Source organism: Lagenorhynchus albirostris, chromosome 12 (assembly GCF_949774975.1).
Source record: "Lagenorhynchus albirostris chromosome 12, mLagAlb1.1, whole genome shotgun sequence".
NCBI classification, from domain to species: Eukaryota; Metazoa; Chordata; class Mammalia; order Artiodactyla; family Delphinidae; genus Lagenorhynchus; species Lagenorhynchus albirostris.
In genome coordinates this window covers 66,919,644-66,943,361 of record NC_083106.1, presented here as the reverse complement: position 1 = coordinate 66,943,361, position 23,718 = coordinate 66,919,644, and the positions used below count along the sequence as shown (strand labels likewise).

Below are 23,718 nucleotides of genomic sequence, written 5' to 3'. Positions count from 1 at the left end.
TTAGTAATCTCGTTATTCCCAGCAGAAAATGCTCAGAGCTAAAACAGTCTCGTTATAATTTAGTCTTTACACTGAAAAAAAATTTTCCCCACTGTCCTTCACCTCACAATCCCCCAAATGCCCCCCACCCCCTCCCCAAAAAAGAGACCCCGAAACCCCTATACTTGGTTTCAAGCTCAAAGCAGATCTTATTTATTTATTTATTTTTAGGACGCATCAGTTAAATCTGTTCATCTTTTTTGAGTTGAGGGACTGGAAGAAATCACACATCGTTTCTGACGTGATATACCCATGGGCGGTTTTGCATCCTACCCAAAGATAGCTCAACATCATTTTAAGATGTTTTGCCTTCTATGGCAATCAAAATCAAACTTTTCTAAGTAGACGTGTGCTCGTGGGTTACGCAAGTGCTGTCAGCGGTGCCTGCGCTCTTTGCTTGACCTTGGATGAACATCTAAGCCTTGGAGGCGGGTGTGTGCATCAGTGCTGCCCACATGCACACGGGCGCCCCAGGTCGCTCAGGCTCCAGGATGATAAGAGGGTAAAGGGCAGTCACCTCTGGGCTACTCATGGGCTTTGTGAAAGGTCACAACGTCTGCCTAATTGGAGGCAACTTTCTTTCATGCCCATTTTTATCTCCTCGGGGAGAAATGCCAAGTGAGCTGAGAATTAAGGAAGTCAGGGGCCAGCTGAGCAGCCTCGTTAAAGACACCTCAGGGGGCTTCCCTGGTGGTGCAGTGGTTAAGAATCTTCCTGCCAATGCAGGGGACACGGGGTTCGAGCCCTGGTCCGGGAAGATCCCACATGCCATGGAACAACTAAGCCCGTGCACCACAACTACTGAGCCTACGCTCTAGAGCCTGCGAGCCACAACTACTGAAGCCCATGCGCCTAGAGCCCATGCTCCACAACGAGAGAAGCCACGACAATGAGAAGCCCTCGTGCCGCAATGAAGAGCAGCCCCCGCTCACCGCAACTAGAGAATCCCCACGCGCAGCAACGAAGACCCAACGCAGCCAAAAATAAAAACAAATCAATAAATTAATTTAAAAAAATGAGAGACACCTCGGATTTTGGGTCTCACTTTGCTCATCTCTAAAACGGGACCAGATGCTTTCAAAGGCAACTTCCAGCTCAAACTCAGGCTCTTGCTTTTCTTTTCTCCAGGAAGATCCCAGGAGGTGATCAGGGTCCAGGTGATCACTCCGTTCTCCCCTAATGTCATCCATCCAGCCTCCTGTATGTCATTACTTTTCTCCTGCCCCATGAACAGCATCTCTTGTTCTCACCCCGGGGCAGCGTCTTCCCTTCTGCCCACCCTTCCCTGGGTCCCATCAACAAGATATCTGGGGTAACATATTTTTAACCAGGACAAGCTTTGGGAAAACCTCTGTCACTGTTCCGAGGAAAGTCGATTCTGTTTATTTTCATAAACTGTTGTCAGTTTCCTCAAACTTTCCACTTACCTCTTCTCCTTAAACAAAATTATCTTTCTCCAACCGTAACACTTTCTATGCAACCCTTTTAAAGGAAACTATTGCATTCATTCAAATAAAATTATTCAGGACCTACTATTTGTTGGGCTCAAGAAATGCTTGTCGAGTGAATAAGTGAATGGATGAATGTACCTTGTTGGTTGCTATAGGAGACTCAGAAACAAGCCCTCTTCCCAGCCTTTAGGGGGATGGTCTGTGGTGGCAGAAAGGATTAAACGCACACAAGAATAGTTGGAATACAAGCAGTGCTAACCTTCATGATATAGTAACACTGCTTGTAAATATTGAAAGCCAGTGTCAGTTGAATACAAGTTGGAAAAGAGCCACTTCCCTAACCACACCCTGTAAGCATCTTTCTCCTCCCAGCTATCCTGCCTCTTCCTCGGCACCCCCAGACCTCCCCCAAAACTAGCAACCAGAGAGGGCTAACACCTGGCTTGGCAGGGAACCTCAGGTATGCTGTTCCAGAGCTGTTCTGATTGGTCAGCACCCTTGCCTGTGAGTTACTTAATATTTGGACTATTTCTACTGTATGAGTAAAGCTCAGGTAACTGGCAAAAAGAAATAATAAAAGTAAGTAAAGAAAGGAAATATGGGGAGAGTTGGTTCCATTCTCCACTAGAGTGATGGGCACCAGCCATAAGAGGACATTACATTCCCTGGTCACAGCAACCAGCTCAGGAATGGGCAAATGACCCAACCAGATGCAATGAGATGTAACAAAACTTTTGCTGGGACTGTTGGTAGAGGGATATTTACTCTTAATGATGGATGTGAACTGCGATGTGATTCTGGAGAAACCATGGGCTACCATATGAAGCCCAGTGATGCTAGGAGTTGAGCGATGGGAAAGCTCCTAGATCAAGCCATTCCTGAAGTCATGCCTGCCTTCTGCACTATTCAGTTATCTAGAGTAGGCAAGTTTGTCTTTCTGTCATTTTTTAACAAAAAAAAGTCCTGATACTGCGATGAGGCAGCAAAGGAAATACAGGAGTAAGAGAGATGGAAAACGGTGCCGTCATTCTCAGTTCCCTTCTTTCTTAGCTTTTTGGAGCCAGGTCTGCTTGATCCTGGGATCTGGTCTCCTTACTCTTTCTCATTCCCCAGGTCATCATCCCCTCCTGACTTTGTTTTTTGATTTCCTACCCAGTCAGGAGTAAAATCCCTCACATTTTCAAACTTCTTCTGTTTTCACCTTGCCAATCTCCAACACTGGGTCATCAGAACAACACTCCCCAGCCCTTTTCTCATCATGGCAAACTCAAAACATGACACTCTTTGAAGGGTACCCTGGGGTAAACTAGAGATTTAGGGTATCTTTATGGGCCTTGGGGGGGAAAAGTCCATTATATTTTTTAATATTATGAAATTTTGATCTAAAAAAAAGTAAAATACAAAGTCCCAGGGAAGATATAGCTTTGTATGAAACTTCAAAATAAAATCTTTTCAAAATGTTAAACAGGAAATTTGAGCTTTCTTCTATGGACATGACTTTTTAAATATCAGTTTAAATGCTTCAAATGCTGTCCTTGAATCCTAATCAAGACCTTTTATTTATTTATTTAGATTTTTAAAATTAATTTATTTTTTATACAGCAGGTTCTTATTAGTTATCTATCTATCTATATATATATATATATATTTTTTTTTTTTTTGGGTGCGCGGGCCTCTCACTGTTGTGGCCTCTCCCGTTGCGGAGCACAGGCTCCGGACGCGCAGGCTCAGCGGCCATGGCTCACGGGCCCAGCCGCTCTGCGGCATGTGGGATCTTCCCGGACCGGGGCACGAACCCGTGTCCCCTGCATCGGCAGGCGGACTCTCAACCACTGTGCTACCAGGGAAGCCCAGTTATCTATATTTTTATCTTTGTAGTGTACTTTGTAGCTTTCTTAACATTTATTAATAGTAAGCTTACTTATTTTATATTTAAAAAATTTTTTTTGAATTTTATTTATTTTTTTATACAGCAGGTTCTTATTAGTTATCCATTTTATACATATTAGTGTATATATGTCAATCCCAACCTCCCAATTCATCCCACCACCACCACTAGCCCCCCGCCGCTTTCCCCCCTTGGTGTCCATACGTTTGTTCTCTACATCTGTGTCTCTACTTCTGCCCTGAAAACCAGTTCATCTGTACCATTTTTCTAGATTCCACATATATACATTAATATATGATATTTGTTTTCCTCTTTCTGACTTACTTCACTCTGTATGACAGGTCTCTAGGTCCATCCATGTCTCTACAAATGACCCAATTTCGTTCCTTTTTACGGCTGAGTAATATTCCATTGTATACATGTACCACATCTTCTTTATCCATTCATCTGTCGATGGGCATTTAGCTGCTTCCATGACCTGGCTATTGTAAATAGTGCTGTAATGAACAGTGGGGTGCATGTGTCTTTTTGAAGACTTTTTAATGATAATCTCTTCAAATTCTTGGTAGTCACTATCAACGAGAAACTGCACGTTAATTAAAACCATTCTTTGGGAACCTTTCAGAATGTCAACAGCTGAAATTATATTTAAATAACCAACAGTCTCTTCTCTTTTTCATTTCTACGTACAAATGTAATTTCTTGCTGATGTTTCTTATGATAAAACAAATGGACTTTGAATCCAATCGGATTATTTTTATGTCAACTATTTCCAAATAATGGGAAGCCCTAATGTGGAGAATGCAGGTGTATTTTTAAAACAGTCTCCTTATACCTAAAATGAAGACCATGACAATAGTTCATCAGCCATGGGTGAGAGCTTCCCAGTCACTGTTTCAAGACACCCTGCTGTCCCGGCCCGCATGGTGGCCAGGTGGGGCATAGACTGTGGCCTCCAGCTGAGAGCTGCCTCTGGGCTCCTGCAGGCAAAAGCGCAATGACCAACATCAAGGACCATGATGTACAGATGCTCCACCGTGGAAACTGGGTGAAGCCAGCTGTGCAGCATGACTCCGCCCAGCCTGGACAGAGAGCTCGTGGAGCTGCTGTGCACACGGCCGCTATGGCTGATCAGAAGGGGCCTCCTGGGAGGCCGGTGAGGGCTTTAGCGGGTGGCGCTAAGCCTCTGCCTTCACGTACAACAGACGCTCGCGTCCACTAGACGTAGCATCACAAAGTGAATGCGCCCTGCGTAACCACTACTCTTGGGAATAGTAAATTCACCTGTTGACACAGATGAAGCCTCTAACCCCAACGCCTCCACTTCCTACTATTTTTTCTTGTCTTTCCCTTCACCTCAGCCACCAGCATCATCTTTCTGAAGGTCACCTAGAAACCCAATTCAAGGCCTTTTCCTCAGCCCTTGACTCCTCTCTGGAGCAACCAGAACTATTTCCTGCCCTCTCTAGCAAGAGACTTTTCTCTCTCTCGGGCCAGGACCAGGAGGTTTTGTGTGACTTGTTAAGGAGACTTGAGTGTAAAGCCCTGAAGTCTCTCGGAAAAAAACCAAAAAAACTCATAGATGGGGCTAAACGGATGAGTGCCAGGTTTCAAAGAAGCAGTATTTGTAATCACATTAAAAAGTCAAGGCTACTACATTGGCTTTCAGCATTTTTCATCTTTGAATGCTCAATAAAACTATTTTTGGCAAAGGAAAAAAATAAACATTTCTCTCTTATCGACTGTGGGCTGTACCGTCTTGAGCCTCTTCTTACTTATTGATGCCTTACTTTCTTTCTTAGTTTTTTTTTTTTTTTTTCTCTCCTACCCACTATCAATGGGGTTTCTGACCCTCTTGTACTCCAAACCTTCTACACACACTGTTTTCACCATCACTATTGTGTGGACGAATTTAAAATCCTGCTAGTGGTATGACTGTCCAAGCTCCAGTTCTAAATTTCTGCCCTCTCTTTGGACAATTCCATCTGAATCTCCTGACAGCTCCTCTTGCTCATCACGCCCAGAGGCCCCTTCTTCATCCCAGCCCCAAATCAGCTCTTCCTTGCCACTTCTCTGCGTTGTTAAGGGCACCACCGTCACCCCACCTCGGCTCAAACCCTTGAAGGTAAACTTGGTTTCTCAACTGATTGCCGAATCTTGATGATTCTCCCTCCTGAATGCCTGTCACATCCAATTGCCTCGATTTTGGTAGATGCCACCCTATCCTGGGTTCTTTACCTCTCACCTGGATTATTACAATGGCCTCCCAACTGGCCACCTTCGACAGATTATTACCAGTTTATTGCACCCAAAAACTCCCTTGTTTAAAAGCTTTCAATAGGGAATTCCCTGGCAGTCCAGTGGTTAGGACTCCGTGCTCTCACTGCCCAGGGCCCGGGTTCAATTCCTGGTCAGGGAACTAAGGTCTTGCAAGCTGGGCAGGGCAGCAAAAAAAAAAAAAAAAAAAAAAAAAGCTTTCAATAGCTCTTTATTGACCAAATTTAGCTTAACTTCTTAGCCAGACATTCAAATCCCTTCATAATCTGTCCCCAGCCTATCTGTGTAACCCAAGTTCATTTATAGATTCTAGAAATATTTACTGAGCTCCTACACTTCGTGCCAGACTGGCCTAGGTACTGGAGATACTGCAATGAATGAAATCAAATTCTCAGTTCCCATGGAATTAACATTCTAAAGAGAGTCAGACGACAGGCAAACATACATGTTAGATCATAACGCTTGTCGAAAAATAAATTCGGGTAAGAAGGTAGACGGTGATGGGAGTGGCATATTAGATGGGATGGTCAGGAAGTCCTTTTTGATGAGGCGGCATTTGTCTAGAGACTCGAATGAAATGAGGGTGAGACTTATGGATATCGAGGGGAAGGGCATTTCAGGTAAAAGGGAAAAGAAAGGGAAAAGAAATTTCCAAGTCCTTCAAGTCAGAGCACGCGCTTGGCAAGTTGGAGAAACTGCAAAGGGGCCAGAATCGATGAGCAGAGTGAACAAGAAGGAAGAGATGAGAGAGAGTCGGCTGGAGGCCAGGTTATGTAGTCCTGGATGGATGACGATGTGCATTTAGGATTTAATCCTGAATGAGGTGGAAGGCCCTGGAAGGTTTTGAGTAGTTGAGTGACATGTTCTAAAAAATCCTACAGACAGCTGTGGAGAGACTGGATTGAGAAGGTGATGAGGGAGAGTGAAAACTGGGAGACCAGTTAGGAGGCTGTTGCAATAATCCAGGCAAGAGATGAGACGAGCGGTTTGAAGAGGGTAAGAAGTTGTTAAATTCTGGTTACGGTTTGAAGGTAGTGCCGCTGGCATCTGCTGGTGGATTGATTGGATGTGAAGTGTCAGAGGAAGAAAAGAATCAAGGATGATTCTCAAGCAACTGGAAAAGCACAACTGCCATGAACTGAGCTCTCTGAGAAGACTGTGGGAAGAGAAGGAAGTCTACAGGAGGAGGAAAGTCCAGTCTGGGGTGTATTAAGCTTCAGGTGACCATCAGGTATCCAAGTGAAGATGTCAAGTTGTCAGTTGAATAGTTGAGTCTAGAATTCACGAGAGAGATCCAGGCTAGAAATAGGTTTGGAAATTGTGTATAGATGGTATTAGTGTTCAGAGAGTAGGAGAGATCTCTTATAGAGTGTCCACAGAGGCCAGTGGACTGAGCCTGGGTCACTACCACATGCAAAGGTTGAGAAGATAAAGAGAGCTCAGCAAGAGAGAACTGTGGGTGGAAGGAAAGAAAGCCAAGAAACTATGGTGGCCTGGAAACCAAGAACAGAAAGGGTTCAACAAGGAGGGAGTCGTTTGTGATTTGTTTAAAAATAATCGTGTGTGTGTGTTGTGTGTGTACACGCATGTGTGTAACGGAGGGTGGGGGGCTAGTTGGTATATAAAATAAACAGGAACTGCCACATTGATCATTGCTGAATCTGGGAAGATGGGGAGCTCATTTTACCATTCTCCTTATTTGTGTATATGTAGGAAATTTCCCATTAAAAAGAAGTGACAGGGACTTCCCTGGCAGTCCAGTGGTTAAGGCTCCGCGCTTCCACTGCAGGGGGTGTGGGTTCCATCCTTGGGCAGGGAACTAAGATCCCGCATAACGCACTGGCGTGGCCAAAAAAAAAGGTAACAAAATAAAACAGAGAAACTGAAACACTGATGGTGCTGATGGGTCAATTCAGAGAGTGGATGTGACCTGTAGAGGCACTGGTGGTGGTGACGAGCAGTCTCAGCAGGGACGAGAGCCTGTTGGCAGTGGGTTCAAGAGAGATGAGGAAAAAAGGAGCAAGTGAGTGCGATCACCTCCTTCTAGGAATTCCGAAGGAAAGGGGAACAGAGAGAAATGGGTCAACAGCTGGAAAGAGATCAAGGGGCCAGCGGCGGGTAGGTGGTTGGTGAGCTTAGGATGGGCTGAGGACAGCCATATTTCCTACCACTGCCCTGCACACAAGCTCTAGACACAGCCCCGGAAAGCATCCTCTCCCCACGTTCTCTGTCCACACCTGCCCCTCCCCATTCATCCCACCCATCCACCAAGGCCTAGACCACGTTCCACCTCCTGCATCATCCCAACTGTATATGATGTGTCCAGGTGTCTGGTTTCTACCCACATGCAGAATTTTCAAGAAAATTGATTATATGAAAGTTTTGGTTGTGGTGCTGTTCGGTTGGGGTCTCTGTGGCTCTCACCTCCAGTGTGTGTTTATGCTGTAGATGAAAGCTATACAAGGCTCCCCTGATGGCCTTCGGAGGGGAAGCAGAACTTCTACAGAAACAGTAAAGTTTCTTATTCCTTTAGATCTTGGAAGATAGCATTCGATAGTAGCAACGAGAAGAGTATCTTTCACTTGCCTTTCCCACTCTAAAAGACAAGGCTAGAAGCACCAATTCACGCTAAGGGATCACGGACTGCTATTTATTTTTAAAACTAACTGAAAAGCCTCCGCTGCTAACAAAAGACTTCTCTTTGGAAACATCAGAAGTCGGGCGGAGCAGGTGGGTGGGGAGAAGAAGCCTTCTAGTTTCAGCTCCGTGAAACTGCCCTGAAAAGTAAGATGTGATGGAAAACACTGCTTCCCTCACACCTCCCTCCGAGTATATAACAGCAAGGAGACCAGGGCACTTTCTTAAGATTCTTCCTGCGGAGAAGTTTCCCTCAGAAGCACTCATTTTCAGTGCAAAAGGCAAGAACAGACAAGACACTTCTAATCAGGATTAAATACAAGATGCATCAGAGATGGGCTGTGAAGAAATTCTCAAGAAACGAGAGATGTTATCAGTGCTTCATGATGAGAAGGCTAGAGGGACAAAAAAAATTTCTGTTCCTATATAGCTAAACTGAGGGAGACAAGAGCAAACACATCTTTTTTTTTTTTAATTGAAGTACAGTTGGTTTACAATGTTGTGTTAGTTTCAGGTGTACAGCACAGTGATATATTTATAACTGAATCACTGTGCTGTACACCTGAAACTAACACAACATTGTACGTATATATATACTTTTTTAGATTCTTTTCCCTTATAGGTTATTACAAAATATTGAGTCTAGGGACTTCCCTGACAGTCCAGTGGTTAAGATTCCATGCTTCCACTGCAGGGGGCATGGGTTCGAGCCCTGGTCAGGGAACTAAGATCTTGCATGAGGCCAAAAGAAAACAAAAAAAGAAAGTATCGAGTATAGTTCCCACATCTTGACTGAGTCTCAATAGCAAGTACAAAAGGCACGTGAACCTCCCGCCCTAATTACTGCCGGGTGCCCACTGTTGCCGAGCCCTGTGCTGTGTATGACAGAGTCCCTCCACTCACGGAGCCCAGGGGAGACCATCACAACACAGCGTGACAGCCAGGAGGCTACCTGTGGCGGGAAGGCCTCCCTGATCCTGGGGGTAAGGGAGCTTGGAGCTTTCTGACAGAAGCAGTAGAAGCACCAAAGGTTCCTGAGTGCAGAGAGCATGGAGATTTGGGACAGCCAGGAGTCACACTGCGGTGAGACCCAAACCTGGATATACAGGTGGAGACCAGGTCACACAGGGCCTCTGATGTCATGGGCCAGGGAGCTCTGACTGGAGAGGAAAACAAGAGCAGCTTTGCAATTTTGAAAGATCATTCCGGTGGCGGCAATCTAAAGGGAAAATAGGGCTTCCCTAGTGGCACAGTGGTTGAGAGTCCACCTGCCGATGCAGGGGACACGGGTTCGTGCCCCAGTCCGGGAAGATCCCACATGCCGCGGAGCGGCTGGGCCCGTGAGTCATGGCCACTGAGCCTGCACGTCTGGAGCCTGTGCTCCGCAACGGGAGTGGCCACAACGGTGAGAGGCCCGTGTACCACAAAACAAACAAACAAACAAACAAAATAAATAAATAAAGGGAAAACAGACCATGTGCCGACTTCGAAATTGTGAAAACTGGTGACTCTTGTTGGTGTGACTTGCTGTCAAAGCCAAATTCTGTTTTTCTGTGTTATATTCGGTTATGCTTATTTTTGTACCTCAAAGAAGTGAGGGTTTCATTCTATTGGTGTATTTTTAAACGTTCAGATAATTTCATTGTTCACCTATATCTCTTCGATCACAAGAGCACAATGTAATCAACCATTGTGAGGTAGCTGGACGATAGTTACTATGAAAACGACCTTCAGCTATGGAACCAGGGGCTGCTTCTTCCCTGGGGTTTTCATGCCCTCTCCCCACTTACAAGCCCCGATCTGGAATTTCACCTATGCAGTGATTCCCAACACTGGCCTATGAAAAAGTTTTCACCAGTTTGGGGTTAAATGTAGAAGCAAAGGATGGTGTAGTGAGACTTTCATAAAACAAAATTTGGTCTGCGTAAATGCATGTCTTTTCTTCTAAATTATGCCTTACTTCCTTTTCAGGTATTAAGATTCCCTTTATTTTATGAAACGATGGCAACCCAGTTTTTTGTAAATGACCTTTCATGGCAAAACAGTTGGCTACCCCAGATCTGTGCACTGATTTTTGTGAAATGTGAAATCTTCTTAGAAGCTTGGGAGGTCGCCTAACAGCTGAGTCCAGGGAGGGGATGGACACATCTGGAATTGACCAAGGCTGACGATAACCTGCCAAAGCATCAGAGTTGACAGCAAACTGTGACAATCAGGAAATGCTGGCCCAGTGTGTGATTTAACCACTTATGTCTTGCTAACTGCATCTTTGGAATTTAGCATCTTTATGAGAATTGTTAAACTTCTTTTCACGGCCTCTGCGTCACTCACATTTAAATATTGTTAAATAAGGTCCTAAAAATGTGTTTACTTTCCTGCTCCCAACTTCATCTTATTTTGGAGAGAGGTGCTTGGAGCCTATTACCTGTTAGCACCAAGAAACAGCTTCAATACTTTGGGACCCTGGCACAGAAGCAGCCCTCCTCACAGAGGCTGTACCAGAGCCTTTCAGGGAGTACTGACTGCACAGTAAATTAGGACCTGGAGTAGAAAGACCTGTGTTTGGGTCTCAGCTCACAACTAACTAGCTATGTTACCTTGGGTCGAGCTTCCTCAGCTACAAATGAGGCTGATGACGGTACCTCCCTGCACAGAGTGGCTGTCTTTAGGGCATCTTTGGGCTTGGAGACTATTCCATAATGGTCATATTGCTATTATTGTGAATACAGGATGTTTACAAAGCACTGTTTTTTACACAAGAATCATGTCAGACCTGAAAAGCTTCTTTTTGATCATCTGATCCAATCTTGGCATCTTATAGATGGGGGCGGGGAGAAACAAGTTCTAGAGAGGACAGAGAAGAAACGAGAGGCAGAGCCTAGACTTGGTCTTTGGGTTGAGCCCCGGGGTTTTCTCTACCACATTAGTTTTCTCCATCTGGAAGTATTTGATTCTTAACTTCCAAGTTTCTCGGTTTCTCAGGAAGGAAAACAGAAGATTTTCCAAGTCTTCATGCTAATCTCTAGAATGCAACAAAACCAGGTGGATTTTGATGGGTGTGGTGGACAGCAGCAGGATCTGATGCCAGCAATAAAAGGGACACGAGTGCGTTGGTTATATAAAGGGACACAAAGGCATCACCAGGAAAACAAAGTAGATACACTTTCTATTATTTTAAATCAGTAGTTTTATTACAATACTGCACTGACACACAATTAAGAGAAGGAATGTCCTGACATTTTCTGAGCATTTCATGGAAAGCAAATGTAACCAGCCAGGCAGCCGAGTCTTCCACATCTTTTCCAAACAGAAAGCAAAGTTATATGTCGTAGCTCAGGAAAGTAAAGTTTTCTTATCCTCATCTACAAAACTTCAGTGTCAGAAAACAGTTATTATGAAGTGGGCTGAGAAAGAAAGTGTTTCTTTCATGACGTCCCAAATCCTGACTCCAGACTTCCACCCCCACCCCCCACCCCGACTTCCCAGATGACTTTTTATGACACTGCAGATGGTAATGTGTTCAGGGGCTAAATGGGATCTACTTATTATATTTCACTACAATTGAAAGGAAAAGATAAATTAAGAAAATGAAGTCCTGGAAAATGCACAAAGGCAAGGAGAAAATATCTGGGTGTATTAAAAATGAGATGCTCTTTTCACGTAACTCATTTAAAAGGTTACAATTACCATAAACATTTTAACTCCATTAAAGACTGCTGACAAAAGCTTGCTCTTACATCTGCAAGAGCCTCCTGCGTTTACACGGGTTTGGAAGAAAGCAATGCACCTTGTGAAAAGAGCCACCAATCCTGGTGGAGCAGGCGTCGGACTATTTGGAGTTGCATAGGCGTTTTTTTTAGATCTGCTTTGTACAAGATACCACGAAACCTTGACCAATTTCCATTTTTCAATAGTTAGTGCGGCAGTCAGATGTTTTAATCCCTGTTGTGCTCAAACGCACAAAAGTACTCTAGGAAAGAAACACTAAAATGGCATTTTGAATAAATTCACTATACATTACGTAACTTGGGAACAATAAAGGAAGAAGCCCAAGCATGACTCTAGTATTTCATATAGAAAAGCACTGCAGGAAGAAACTTTGTTTAAAAACATTAAAACTCGGGTGAATATAAATACATGTTTGGTTCATCTGTGCTATTTGATATAGAAATCCTATCAGATATTCAATCTACTACGTGACCTGTTTGGGTTTCTCACTGTATTAGCAGAAGAATATACACTGCTGCATATACTCACATATATATGCATATACATATATAAAATTCAGATCATGAAAATTTGTTTAAATACACATACTTAAAACCTGTACCTCTAAAAATAAATACATTAGCTTCTAGTAGGCTAATTTTCAAGAGTTCCTTCACAAACCAATCAGAACACAGTTTCCCAACAATGGCATGTGACCAATTAGCCACTCTTTAAATCCATTATCTATCAGTAAATGTGTTTTTTGTTTTTTTAAATTCAGATGTACAACTGAAATAGCATTCCCAGAATAGAAGATGAGAGAATTCTGGCTTTGAAAATAAATGTCTTGGCTTCCTTGATGTTTAGTTCCTACAGATGTCTAGTCTTTGCCTCTGCATTTATCAAGCAGTGGGAGAGCATTTTCTAGTGACAGCATTCTCTTCCACTGACATTACCTTCTAATTAAAGGAGTCAGCTGCCATTTCCTTTGCTGTTTGGTGCAAGGGAACAAATACAACACTGTCTGTATCTGATATCACTCCCATCATCACAGTGAGTTGTGTGTTTTAACGTAATTTACAATGTGCTACCACTGAGGTACAGCAGAAGTAGCCCTGGCGTTAAAACCAAAAAAAGAAAGAGAACAAAAGTCTCCCAGGAGAACAACACACACAGGACCGGGTGGTATGTCTCTAAGTTCTATGAAGTAACTCGGGACCACTGCCAGAGTGGATACATTGGATAGCTGATACTGCAGTTCAAACAACAGAAAGAGACGATGAAAAGATTCAATATACCTCCTTTAGAAAGGATGAAATTAACAAAATTGGAGCTTTACTTTTTTACTTTTCCATTTCCAAAACAACTTCTTAAAATGATGTAAGCCAGACCAAGTTCTTTAATATAGCACAATATTTAACAACTTTGTCATTTGGTTTTGAATACAAGAATTTCAGAAATGTAGGAAATCCATGATAAATAATAGCAAGAATATTTAATGCCATTGTCTAAATGTTTTAAAAGGAAAATCTATCATAGTTGAAATACAACTTCTAAAAAATACAGTGTTCTAGGCGCTCACAGTTCTAGATTGCTAACTTTATAAATTAAAGTGGAAGTTATCCGTATATAAACAAGGCCTCTTTTTCACTGATTTCGATCTCATTTAAACCTTTGGATATTTCAGTCTTCAGATTCCACAAGGTAAGGCTGAGTTTACCAGATATAAACAAAATGTTTAAGTCCATGATGTACTGTAGCACTGAGGAAACAAATGCATCAAGTATTTACAGGCTGGCTACAGTACTTTCTTCTTCTTTTTTTTAAAGTCAAATGTGTTATCAACATCAAGCCACACTCTGTTTTGAATTTCTCTGGTCGCAAAGAAAATGGGGCAACAGCACTTTTCCTCACTCATCTTTCCTCTCAATCCTGAAGTCAGAGGCAGGTCTTTAAATCAAACGTCTTTTGGGAGGTGGCGGAGGCATGAACTCCGTGTCCGGGTCCAGATGATGATGCTTTCGCTTCTGTCCTTGAGAAGCTGCCGCACATTTGTTGATGAACTCAAACAGCATCTCCTTGGTGACAGGGTTTGAGATGCTGTTGCACACGGCTGTGGACAAAGGGAGACGTGAGTCTCGTGTGAGGGTTCATGGAGGCGGCTGACTCGCCCCAGGGAGATGAGGGCACGGGGAGACGTTTCCGTCCCAACACGCTAAAACTTTCCATCTTCCCAACGTGGGCGACTTGCTGTGGCTTCAACTGTGCTCCTCCCTCCCCCACCCCCGAAATGAGTGCATTTCTGGTGGCTGCTCTTTACTATTAATTCTAGACCCAAACTTTAAGTATTTGGGTTTAAGCCTGTCTTCACTACAGTTTTTGATCCCTCCAAACAGTTTGTATAGGATATTGATCTCGCCCAGGGCGTCACACTATGTCCATATTCAAGCACAGTTTCTAAAGGAAGTGCGCGCTCTAGTCCTCTAGCCTTTCTCTCTCTCAGAGAGAAGCGCACACTGAGGCATGTGTACGGCACCAGCCACCGTGCCCGCCGAACGGGGAGGCTGCAGTGTAGCTGGCAGAGCGTATTATTCTTTATTTTAGTAACTTGCTTGAAGTAAGGTATTACAACAAAATGACTATTAAAGAAAGCACCTTTCCCTATGTGATCAAAATTGTATTTACCCACTTGGTTTTAGGAAAACAACACGGGCTTAATTACTCCTCTTTCCCAAATTAACGCATCCTGTCTGAACACAGACGTTAGTTCCAACAAGAACCTTCGAATGTACAACAGTAACTTTTAAGCCACAAAACTCAAAGTGGCAATTTCTATATTATCTCATAAGCTTATCATACGATCATCATCATCACTGACTGAGCACTCAAAGTGCATAATCCTATTAACCTTTATTCTTGGTTTTTATCTGTCTTTTTCTTTCAGTTCCACTAAAAACAGCAACCCAGAATTGCTGCCAGTAGTAGTTTACCTTAGAGACCTAATTAATATGTGCTGTTTCCCATGAAAGACCCTCACTACTCTGAATTCCCAAAGCACTCACATTGTACCCAGAGCACACCCTGAAGGACAGCATAGCAGGTTTTACGTTTCTTTTTTTTTACTTTATGTTTTCTAAGGTTTTCATTGACTTTGTTCTTCATTGTTTGTAAAACTATCTTAGGAGCTGGAAATCACATTTCCCCTGCTCATGCCATCTTTTGCCATCTGGCAGACGATGGCTTCAGCATTTTGAATGGATCTGCAATTACCATGGCTTTTGTTGTGGCTGTCATTCAACAAATTCATCCTGTCCGCAGCCCGATTTCCTGCCCTTTAACCCCTCTCCTGGGTGCCTGCAGCAGCCCACAGGTGAGGGAGGACAGGAGCCACGCGGGGCACAGAGCTGCCACGAGCCCTCCGCGGTCCACACGGCCTTCTGCCCCCAAAGCTGAACCACAAAAGGCAGCACAGTTTGGTTCTAACACTTTAGCTTGTGTGTGTTGTTGTGGGGTTTTTTTGGTTTTTTTGGGGGGGGTGGTTCATGTAACCTCCACTGGGAGGGTGTCACACTCACCCATGGCAGTGTTGTAGGCATTAGGGAAACTTTTGTCTGTTCTCTGTCTCATAAAGACCCAGCTGTTGTTCTCGAATTTGCATTCTATAATTTTGTTGTCATACTGTTTTAGCTCTTTTGTCACCTGTTTTAAAAGAGAATTGAGGAAAATATTTAAATCATCTGACAGGCTTCTTGCCTGCACTACGTGACAGACGCATTAGGGAAATGCCAAAAACACCTCGGTGCCTCTTCACACAGAGCTCTTTGTCATCCGAAGCATCTAATCAAGCCCAAGGATGTGGTGCGCACTCCCTTGTACACTTGCTCATCAATCTGACACCTTATAAATAGTCGTGAAAACGGTTGTCAATATATAGCAATTAAAAGAAGCTAAGGAGAAACCAGCCACTTCTGGGCCAAATGCAAATACGTTACCATAGGGACCAATGCCTTCGATATTGTCTGTGTCCCTCTGGCTTTCAGAAACTGAGTATCTGTGAAGGTTTCAACAACCTTTAGAAAGACCACACCATCTAAATTCCTATGTCGGAATCTAAGAAATCCCCTTTACTGGTTAAGATAAAAAGTTACGCATAAAGAGTAAACATTAGATCTGATTCAGGCAATGTGCATCCTAACTATTTTGCTTTTCAAGCAGTGATAATTAACTAAAAATCTAATCTTTAGGCTATTTACCCTTTTCATCTCCAAACCGGTATGAATTTAGAGATGAAGCCACCTTTGATATTAGCTGGTAGGTTTTTTGGTTACTTCACCTCAGATGATTGCATATGGATTACAACTTAGTCTATCAACGCTAACAAGTATCCATGGCAACTACAGAACCTTTGAAAAGATATTTCATCGGGCTGTGAGGATGGTTTTCATAAATAGGAACCTAAGCTTATCTTCGCAGTTTCAAATCAAATGCCAGTCATGGTAATATTTTAATTCTGTCCTCGTCTTTCACAGCTAACAACTTTTCCTCACAATACGGAAGATTGCAATCAGTTAACTTCATTAGGATTATTTGAAATGCTCTCCTTTTTCTACCCACATATTCACTACCACCTAGGAATACGAAGGGAAGCAAATTTTTAAAAGATGCTTTCAATTCACAGATTAGGCAGTGCATATCTCCATAAAAACTTTCAAATTGTAGTCCTTTTCCCTTAATGAGTGTTACACTTGATTGGACTATTTGCATTTTCAACAAATCTGACAGGACCAATACATTCAGTGTATTGGAATCAGACCTGCCCAAGAAAGTGATGCTCTACTTACTTAGCAAACTTGCTAAATTTATTCTCAAATATTCATTATTCTAGTCTCAACTCCCCTCCCTCCCTTCCTAGGGATCTACCTCCTTTTATTTCTGATACATTATCTATATCCAAGTGTTAGGCAACTTATTCAGGTAAGGTAACCACTTATGTTATACCATAAGTAGGGTCTAACAGATAAGTTTCTAAACCTTTCAGATTCTCCATTTCCTAATTTCTAAAATGGGCAAAGGAGTTTCTAATACACTGGGACATTGGAGCAATAATAAATGAAAGTGCCTGGCACATAGTAGACAACCACTAAAATTCTTAATTGAATATAAAATTAGGAAATGAAACATTGCTTTTTTTTTTAAGTGTACAAATAAATTTACTAAAGATACCAAGATGACATGGAAAGGTACACTTTGAAAATACCTGTCAAGAAAATTGTATCACACACATCTACAAGAATGGCTTGCTATCAATAATGTGCAGTCTGCACTTCTACTGACTACCAATCGTAGTACATCTTTATCACATATTTACCATTCTCCTGTTTCTAGTCTCAGAATTGCTATAAATTATGTGTTGCTCCATCTGACTACAGCGATTAGGCAGTATTATTAAGTATCTGTGTATCTACCTGGGTACGCATTAACAATCCGGGAAATAGGGCTTTCCAGAAAATGCACGCACCTACCACTAACCTAAACGTATTTCCATGCTCAAGAACAGTACATTGTTCTTCACTGATCACACCAGTGATATTCCCAAGATAGACACAGTGCAAGGTACTCAATTTGGGTAGGTAATAAAATATGTTTAACTTTTAATAAATGTATTTAGGTAATAAAATAGATTTAAGATCTAAAATAATATCTTCCATATGTATACAAACTAAAGACAGTTTTCACTAACGGTCAGATGAAGAGAATGATTAGCATACAGGGAAGGAGTTGAACTTTAGTATCCAAATTCTGATTTGTTACTATGACAATAATCATCCTCAGCCATCACCTATTATTATTTACTAAAATAGGATCTGGTTAAGCCTTTTATACTCAGCTCTGTTATCCTATTGTGAGTTGATGAGAGCTTGAAGGTAATAAGAATAAAATATTTATAAATCAAGATTTCACATCTGTACCCATAATTACATTGGATTAATGAGATTCTACTGTTTTGGGGGGAAAAAAAGGAAGAAAAGGAAAAGAAAAGAAAATACAGTGTATTTTATATTGAAGAAAAAATTTTTTTCATGTATCCATCTTTCTGAGTACCACACTTCTGATACCATTTGAGTCTACCAATAATCTGATGTTAAGAGACAGTCAGATGAAACCAGATCTAGTACCTCTGAAGATTTTAGATTAGCAGGTCAATGGTAATACTTGGAACGAAGGGCCCAAGACAGAGGCAGGCAGAACCACAGTTGCTCCTCTCTGCACTTTTTTAAAGGAATACTTTTTGGAACCTAAATGCTGGACACACTACCAAGTCACAAAAGGCGAACCATCAGCGCTGGCTGAACCATGCCGCTCAGAGCAGGCAGAGATGCGCTTCCGTCTCTAATGGTGGAGCACAAGCCCCTAGAATTTATTGTCCCTGCTCTGTGAGAGCTGTTTTGTTATCAAGAGCTCATCTTTCTTTTCTAGAGAGACTGTACGAAGGGGAGGGGGATTTCTCTGAACTAATGTGCTCTAGAGACACTTTAAAATAACGAATATCGTTGGATTGAGAAAGACACCAGTAAGCTGGGAGTTTTTTAACTTTTAATTTTGAAACAATTTTAGCTCTACAGAAAAGTTGTAAAGATAGTACAGAGAGTTCCAGGATTCCCATTACCCAACTTTTTCTAATGTTCATATTCCGCATATCATGTTACATTTATCAACTCCAAGAGAGAAGTTAACATTGGTACAATACAATCAGCTAAACTACAGACTTGATTCAGACTTCATCAGTTTTTCCACTAATGTCTTTATCTGCTCCAGGATCCAATCTAGGAAACTGCATTCCTTAGTTGTCATGTCTGCTTAGTCTATTCCAACCTGTGGCAGTTACTCAGACCTTCCTTGACACTCTTGAAGAGTGCTAGTGAGATATTTTGTAGAATGTTCCTCAAATTGGGATTTCCTGATGTCTTCTCATGATTAGACTGAGGTTATGAATTTTGGAAAAGAACGCCAGAGAGGTAAAGCGCCCTTCTCATTGCGTAATGTCTGGGGGTAGATGAGATCAACGTGATTTCTTCCTGGAGGTGTAAACAAACCCTGATCACTTGGCGAAGATGGTATCTGCCAGGTTTCTCTACTGTGAAGCTACCATACTCTTAGTTCCAGGCACTATGTCTAGCCCTGCTCAGAGATAAGGGAATTAAGCCACTTGCTGGAAGGAAGGGTATCAAAGAATTTGTGGACATTTATTAAAAGCACCACAGAGATCAATACATTTCCTGGGAGAGAGATTTTGAGGCTAGACAAACATCCCTTTTCTTCTTAAAGTTTCGCTCATTAATTTTAGCATTCATCCATGAATCTTGCCTGCAGCAATTATTACTGTGGCGTTCTAATGGAATTTTCTATTTTCTCCATTCCTTCTACATTTATTATCTGGATTTCTTCTGTAAGGAAGATTTGCCTTTTCCCCTCATTTATTTATTTGCTTACTTGTATCAGTAAGAACTCATGGGTATTTATTTTATTCTTTGGCTTATGATAAAGTAGTATTGTCATTTATTTTCTTGCTCAAATTGTTCTAGTTTCAGCCACTGGGAACTCTCTCAGGTTGGCTCCTGTGTCCTTTTAACTTGCTTCCACTTTTACTTACTTATGCATTTTTAGCATTTAGTCCCTGGCAATAAAAGCTACTACTCTAGGCTCATCTTGTCTTTTCTCTGCCTCAGCTCTAGAGTCAGCCATGGGGTCCTCTACCAGGATTTTACAAGAAAAAAATTACTCTTCGACAGTCCAGACTATGCTAATAAAGTACTAACACACACCACTTGTTTTGGTCAGAATTTTCAATTATTGAGGAAAAAGAGAGGGAGGGGGAAAGAGGAGTGAGTGTGAGACAGACAGAGTAACAATGAGACTCTAAATATGAATATATGTGTGTATATATATATATATATATACTTAGAAGTTTCCACTGCATCTTTTGTGAACTGCTTTCTGGAATTAAACTACATTGACCATTTTTTCTTTTCTGAATTTAAAATTCTACTCAAGCTCTAACTCTGTAGTATGACAGAAGGTGAATTTTTAAAATGTATTTCAAGTAGATGAACTCAAACAAAAATCTTGTTTCCACGTATGCAACTTCAAAGTCTAGTACTTATGAATGAAGGCAGAGAAAATAAAACAACAAATAAATCAGAAATGAAATGGAATTATAAAAGTTTTCCTTGTGGTGTCAGGACAATACAAATAGCTTAAACCTGAATTATTAGACAATCTTTTAGAACTACTACCTTATAGTAGGGCCTTAATATATTATTTTTAGCAAGTGCATCCATCGACTAGAGAAAATAAAACCCTTGACAAGCTACCCTTTTTAAAAATATGCTAGACTTAATCACTTCAAACAACGTTCCTTCACTAAAATCCATTTATGTTTTTTGCACCTTTATAATGAAGAACTACTGTGTAAATAACACACTTCACATTTGCTAGGTTAGAAACAGTAGCAGGAAGCCTCTCTCTCATGAATGGTGGGGTCTTCAAGCCCTCCAATCCTGAGTTCAACTAATGAAAGTTGCCAATAAAAAGAAAGCAGCTTGGGTTTCCCTGGTGGCGCAATGGTTGAGAGTCTGCCTGCCGATGCAGGGGACACAGGTTCGTGTCCCGGTCCGGGAAGATCCCACGTGCCGCGGAGCAGCTAGGCCCATGAGCCATGGCCGCTGAGCCAGCACGTCCGGGGCCTGTGCTCCGCGACGGAAGAGGCCACAACAGTGAGAGGCCCAGGTACCGCAAAAAAAAAAAAAAAAAAAAAAGAAAGCAGCTAGAACTCGGTCTTATTTATCCCAAAGGTCATTACAGACGAGTCACAATTCCAGGGTATGAAATCCCCACTAAACTACAGATTATTACCTTTTTATAAAATCAGAGTTAGTTATAGTTATTATTCAAAATATAATACATCTTCATATAAAATAACTGGGCAGATAAAGCAACAACATGTTAGTACTGGTTATTGGTAGATGGTGGAGTTAGGAATGACTTAGTTTCTTCTCTGTGTTCTGCTGTATTGTCCAAACTTTCTACATAATACATGCTTAACTTTCATAATTTTTAATAATAAAAAATTCCTAAAATAAACTATGTTTCATAAAAGATGATAAACATGAGATTGGTTTTTAATGTAGAGATACAAAAACAACAGGAAGAGATAAACCTTTAAACAGAAAACAAAAAGTCTTGGAATAAGGTCCTAAGTCCACAGTTCCCAAACTGTGCAATGAGACAACCTTATAGAGAGGCACTGTGGGGTACTTTAAATTTCCCAGGAAACACAGTGGCACGTGTTGGACACCAAGCAAACTATTAGTTGGCAGGAGTTCGCATTTTCAACATGAGATTCCTTTGGGTAACATATCTCTGCAAAGCTGAGTATTCAGTGGTTATTGTCATTGATAAAAACCAAGTATCACCAAAATCAATGTGGAAAGTAAATGAGGTTGGTGGTGTATAATCTGATTCCAAGGTTTAAGAAATTACGCGGTCCTTAAATGGAATTACATTTTCAAGTTTCTTTTAAAAAAATTCCAAATTTAAATTCTATATCATGACAAAATATGAAACAAGAGTGACAGCAGAACATTTTCATGCATGCAAATTCTTAAAATTTTAGTATTTCATACTTTCTTTTCTAGGAGATTACCAAAGTTTTATTTCATCAACATGAGGGCAACAATGAAAACAAAGAGGAAGATGTGGAATCAAGGGAGTTCATCCCGCTCAGGAGAGAAACAAAGGCAATTCCCATCCTAAGGCCGGTTCAGGATGGCCACTGTGCCATTGTGCATAGCAGACTGCTGCGAGCTTTATGGGGGCCAGAGGGTAGTGGCTCAAGTAGGAGGAGTTCCACGCCCCCGCCTGCCTGGAACTGAGAAGATGTGTGATGTGACGATATAAAGTGGAGTTTAAAAAAATTCTGTGAGTATAGTATTTAATATAACGACAGATTAAACTAAGAAAAGAAAAAAAGAAAGAAGAAATTATGCAGTCCATAACACATGCTAAGCTGTTAGGACATAAACATTTATTAAGTAGTTTGGATCAATCCACTTAATAAATGGAATTGTTAGGTATTTCTTTTGGATTAGAAATGTCTATGAGGGAACATGAACCAAGAAAGTTTGATAATCTCTGCCCCATAGCGTTTTCATTCATCCTTCCCCAGATCCTAGTCTCTAAACCCATATGTGGGTTTGCTTGAGGTACAAAAACTAGATGATGGGTACAGAGGAGAATTTCTATCAAGTTAAGTTCATTCGTTGACTTAGATCACTAACATATATATTCCTCACTCATCTTCTCTATCTCAATAAATGATTAACTCCATTCACCCAGTTCCTCGTGACAGAAGCTTTTTAGTGTCCTCTGCTCCCTTCCCCTTTTATCTTCCCTCCTATTCACTGCATTACCAGTTCTATCTCCAAAATACATTGAGTATTTGTCTCCTTTCTTACTACCATCATCACAGCCCAAGCCCTCACTGTCTGTCAGATTCCTGCAACAGCTTCCACACTGGTTTCTTCTTCTACATTTTCCCCATCCAATCAATTTTTTTTTTTTTTTTTTTTTTTGCGGTACGTGGGCCTCTCACTGTTGTGGCCTCTCCCGCTGCAGAGCACAGGCTCCGGACGCGCAGGCTCAGCGGCCATGGCTCACGGGCCCAGCTACTCCACGGCATGTGGGATCTTCCCAGACCGGGGCACGAACCCGTGTCCCCTGCATCGGCAGGCGGACTCTCAACCACTGCGCCACCAGGGAAGCCCCAATCAATTCTTTACAGTGCAGCCAGATTGGTCTTTGACAAATGTAAATCCAATCAAATCATTCCTTTGCTTAAGAGAAAAACAAATAAAATACACGCCGGTTGGAAAGGGAGAAAAAAGACTATATTCACATAAGACACGATCACTTACATAAATGGAATCTATGAAGATGCTCCTAGAACTAGTAAGTTTAACAAGGTTGCAAGGTTAATATACTAAAACCAATTGTATTTCTATATATTAGCAAAGAATAGTTGGAAATTTAAAATTTAAGGAGTATCATTTATAGTAACATTCAAAAACATGAAATAGGTATTTTAAAAAAAAACATGCAGAATCTGTATGCTGACAACTACAAAACACCAATGAAAGAAAGATATCAAAGAGGACCTAAATGAATGGAAAGATATATCATGCTCACAAACTGGAAGATTCAATATTGCTAAGATGTTAACTATACAGATTCAACATAATCATAAGCAAAATCCCAAAAGAATTTTTATATATATAGACAACCTAATTCTAATATTCATAGGGAACGCCCAAGACACTAGAACAGCCAAAACAAAAAGAACAAAGTTGGAGAACTTACACTAACTGATTTCAAGGCTTAGTATATAAAGCTACAGAAATCAAGACAGTATGGTATCGGGTGAGTAGAGAGACACATACATCAGTGGAACAGGACAGCCCAGAAAGAGATCCACAATTATAAGGTCAATTGACATTTGACAAAGGAACAAAGGCAATACAATGGAGAAAGAAGAGTCTTCTCACCAGAAGGTGCTGGAACAATTGGATATTCACATGCAAAATGATGGACCTCAACCCATATCTTTCATCTTACACACAATTAACTCAAAACAGAAAGTACACTTAAACAAAAAACCTAAAG

The 23,718-nt window shown here is 41.5% G+C and overlaps 1 protein-coding gene across 3 annotated transcripts in view; it reads right to left on the bottom strand.

Moving 5' to 3' along the window:
* Positions 1–12,757: 12,757 nt before the first annotated feature.
* RNGTT (RNA guanylyltransferase and 5'-phosphatase) overlaps positions 12,758–23,718 on the bottom strand; it is a 218,012-nt gene continuing 207,051 nt past the window's right edge. For 2 of the 3 annotated variants that reach the window (XM_060167795.1, XM_060167798.1), the window contains 2 exons: positions 15,576–15,699; positions 12,758–14,113 (listed from right to left, as the gene is read on the bottom strand). In XM_060167795.1, coding sequence (XP_060023778.1) covers positions 13,953–14,113; positions 15,576–15,699 — 285 coding nt within the window. In that variant the 3' untranslated portion in view covers positions 12,758–13,952. The remainder of the gene's footprint in view (positions 14,114–15,575; positions 15,700–23,718) is intronic. The other variant, XM_060167796.1, reaches the window with a different exon arrangement.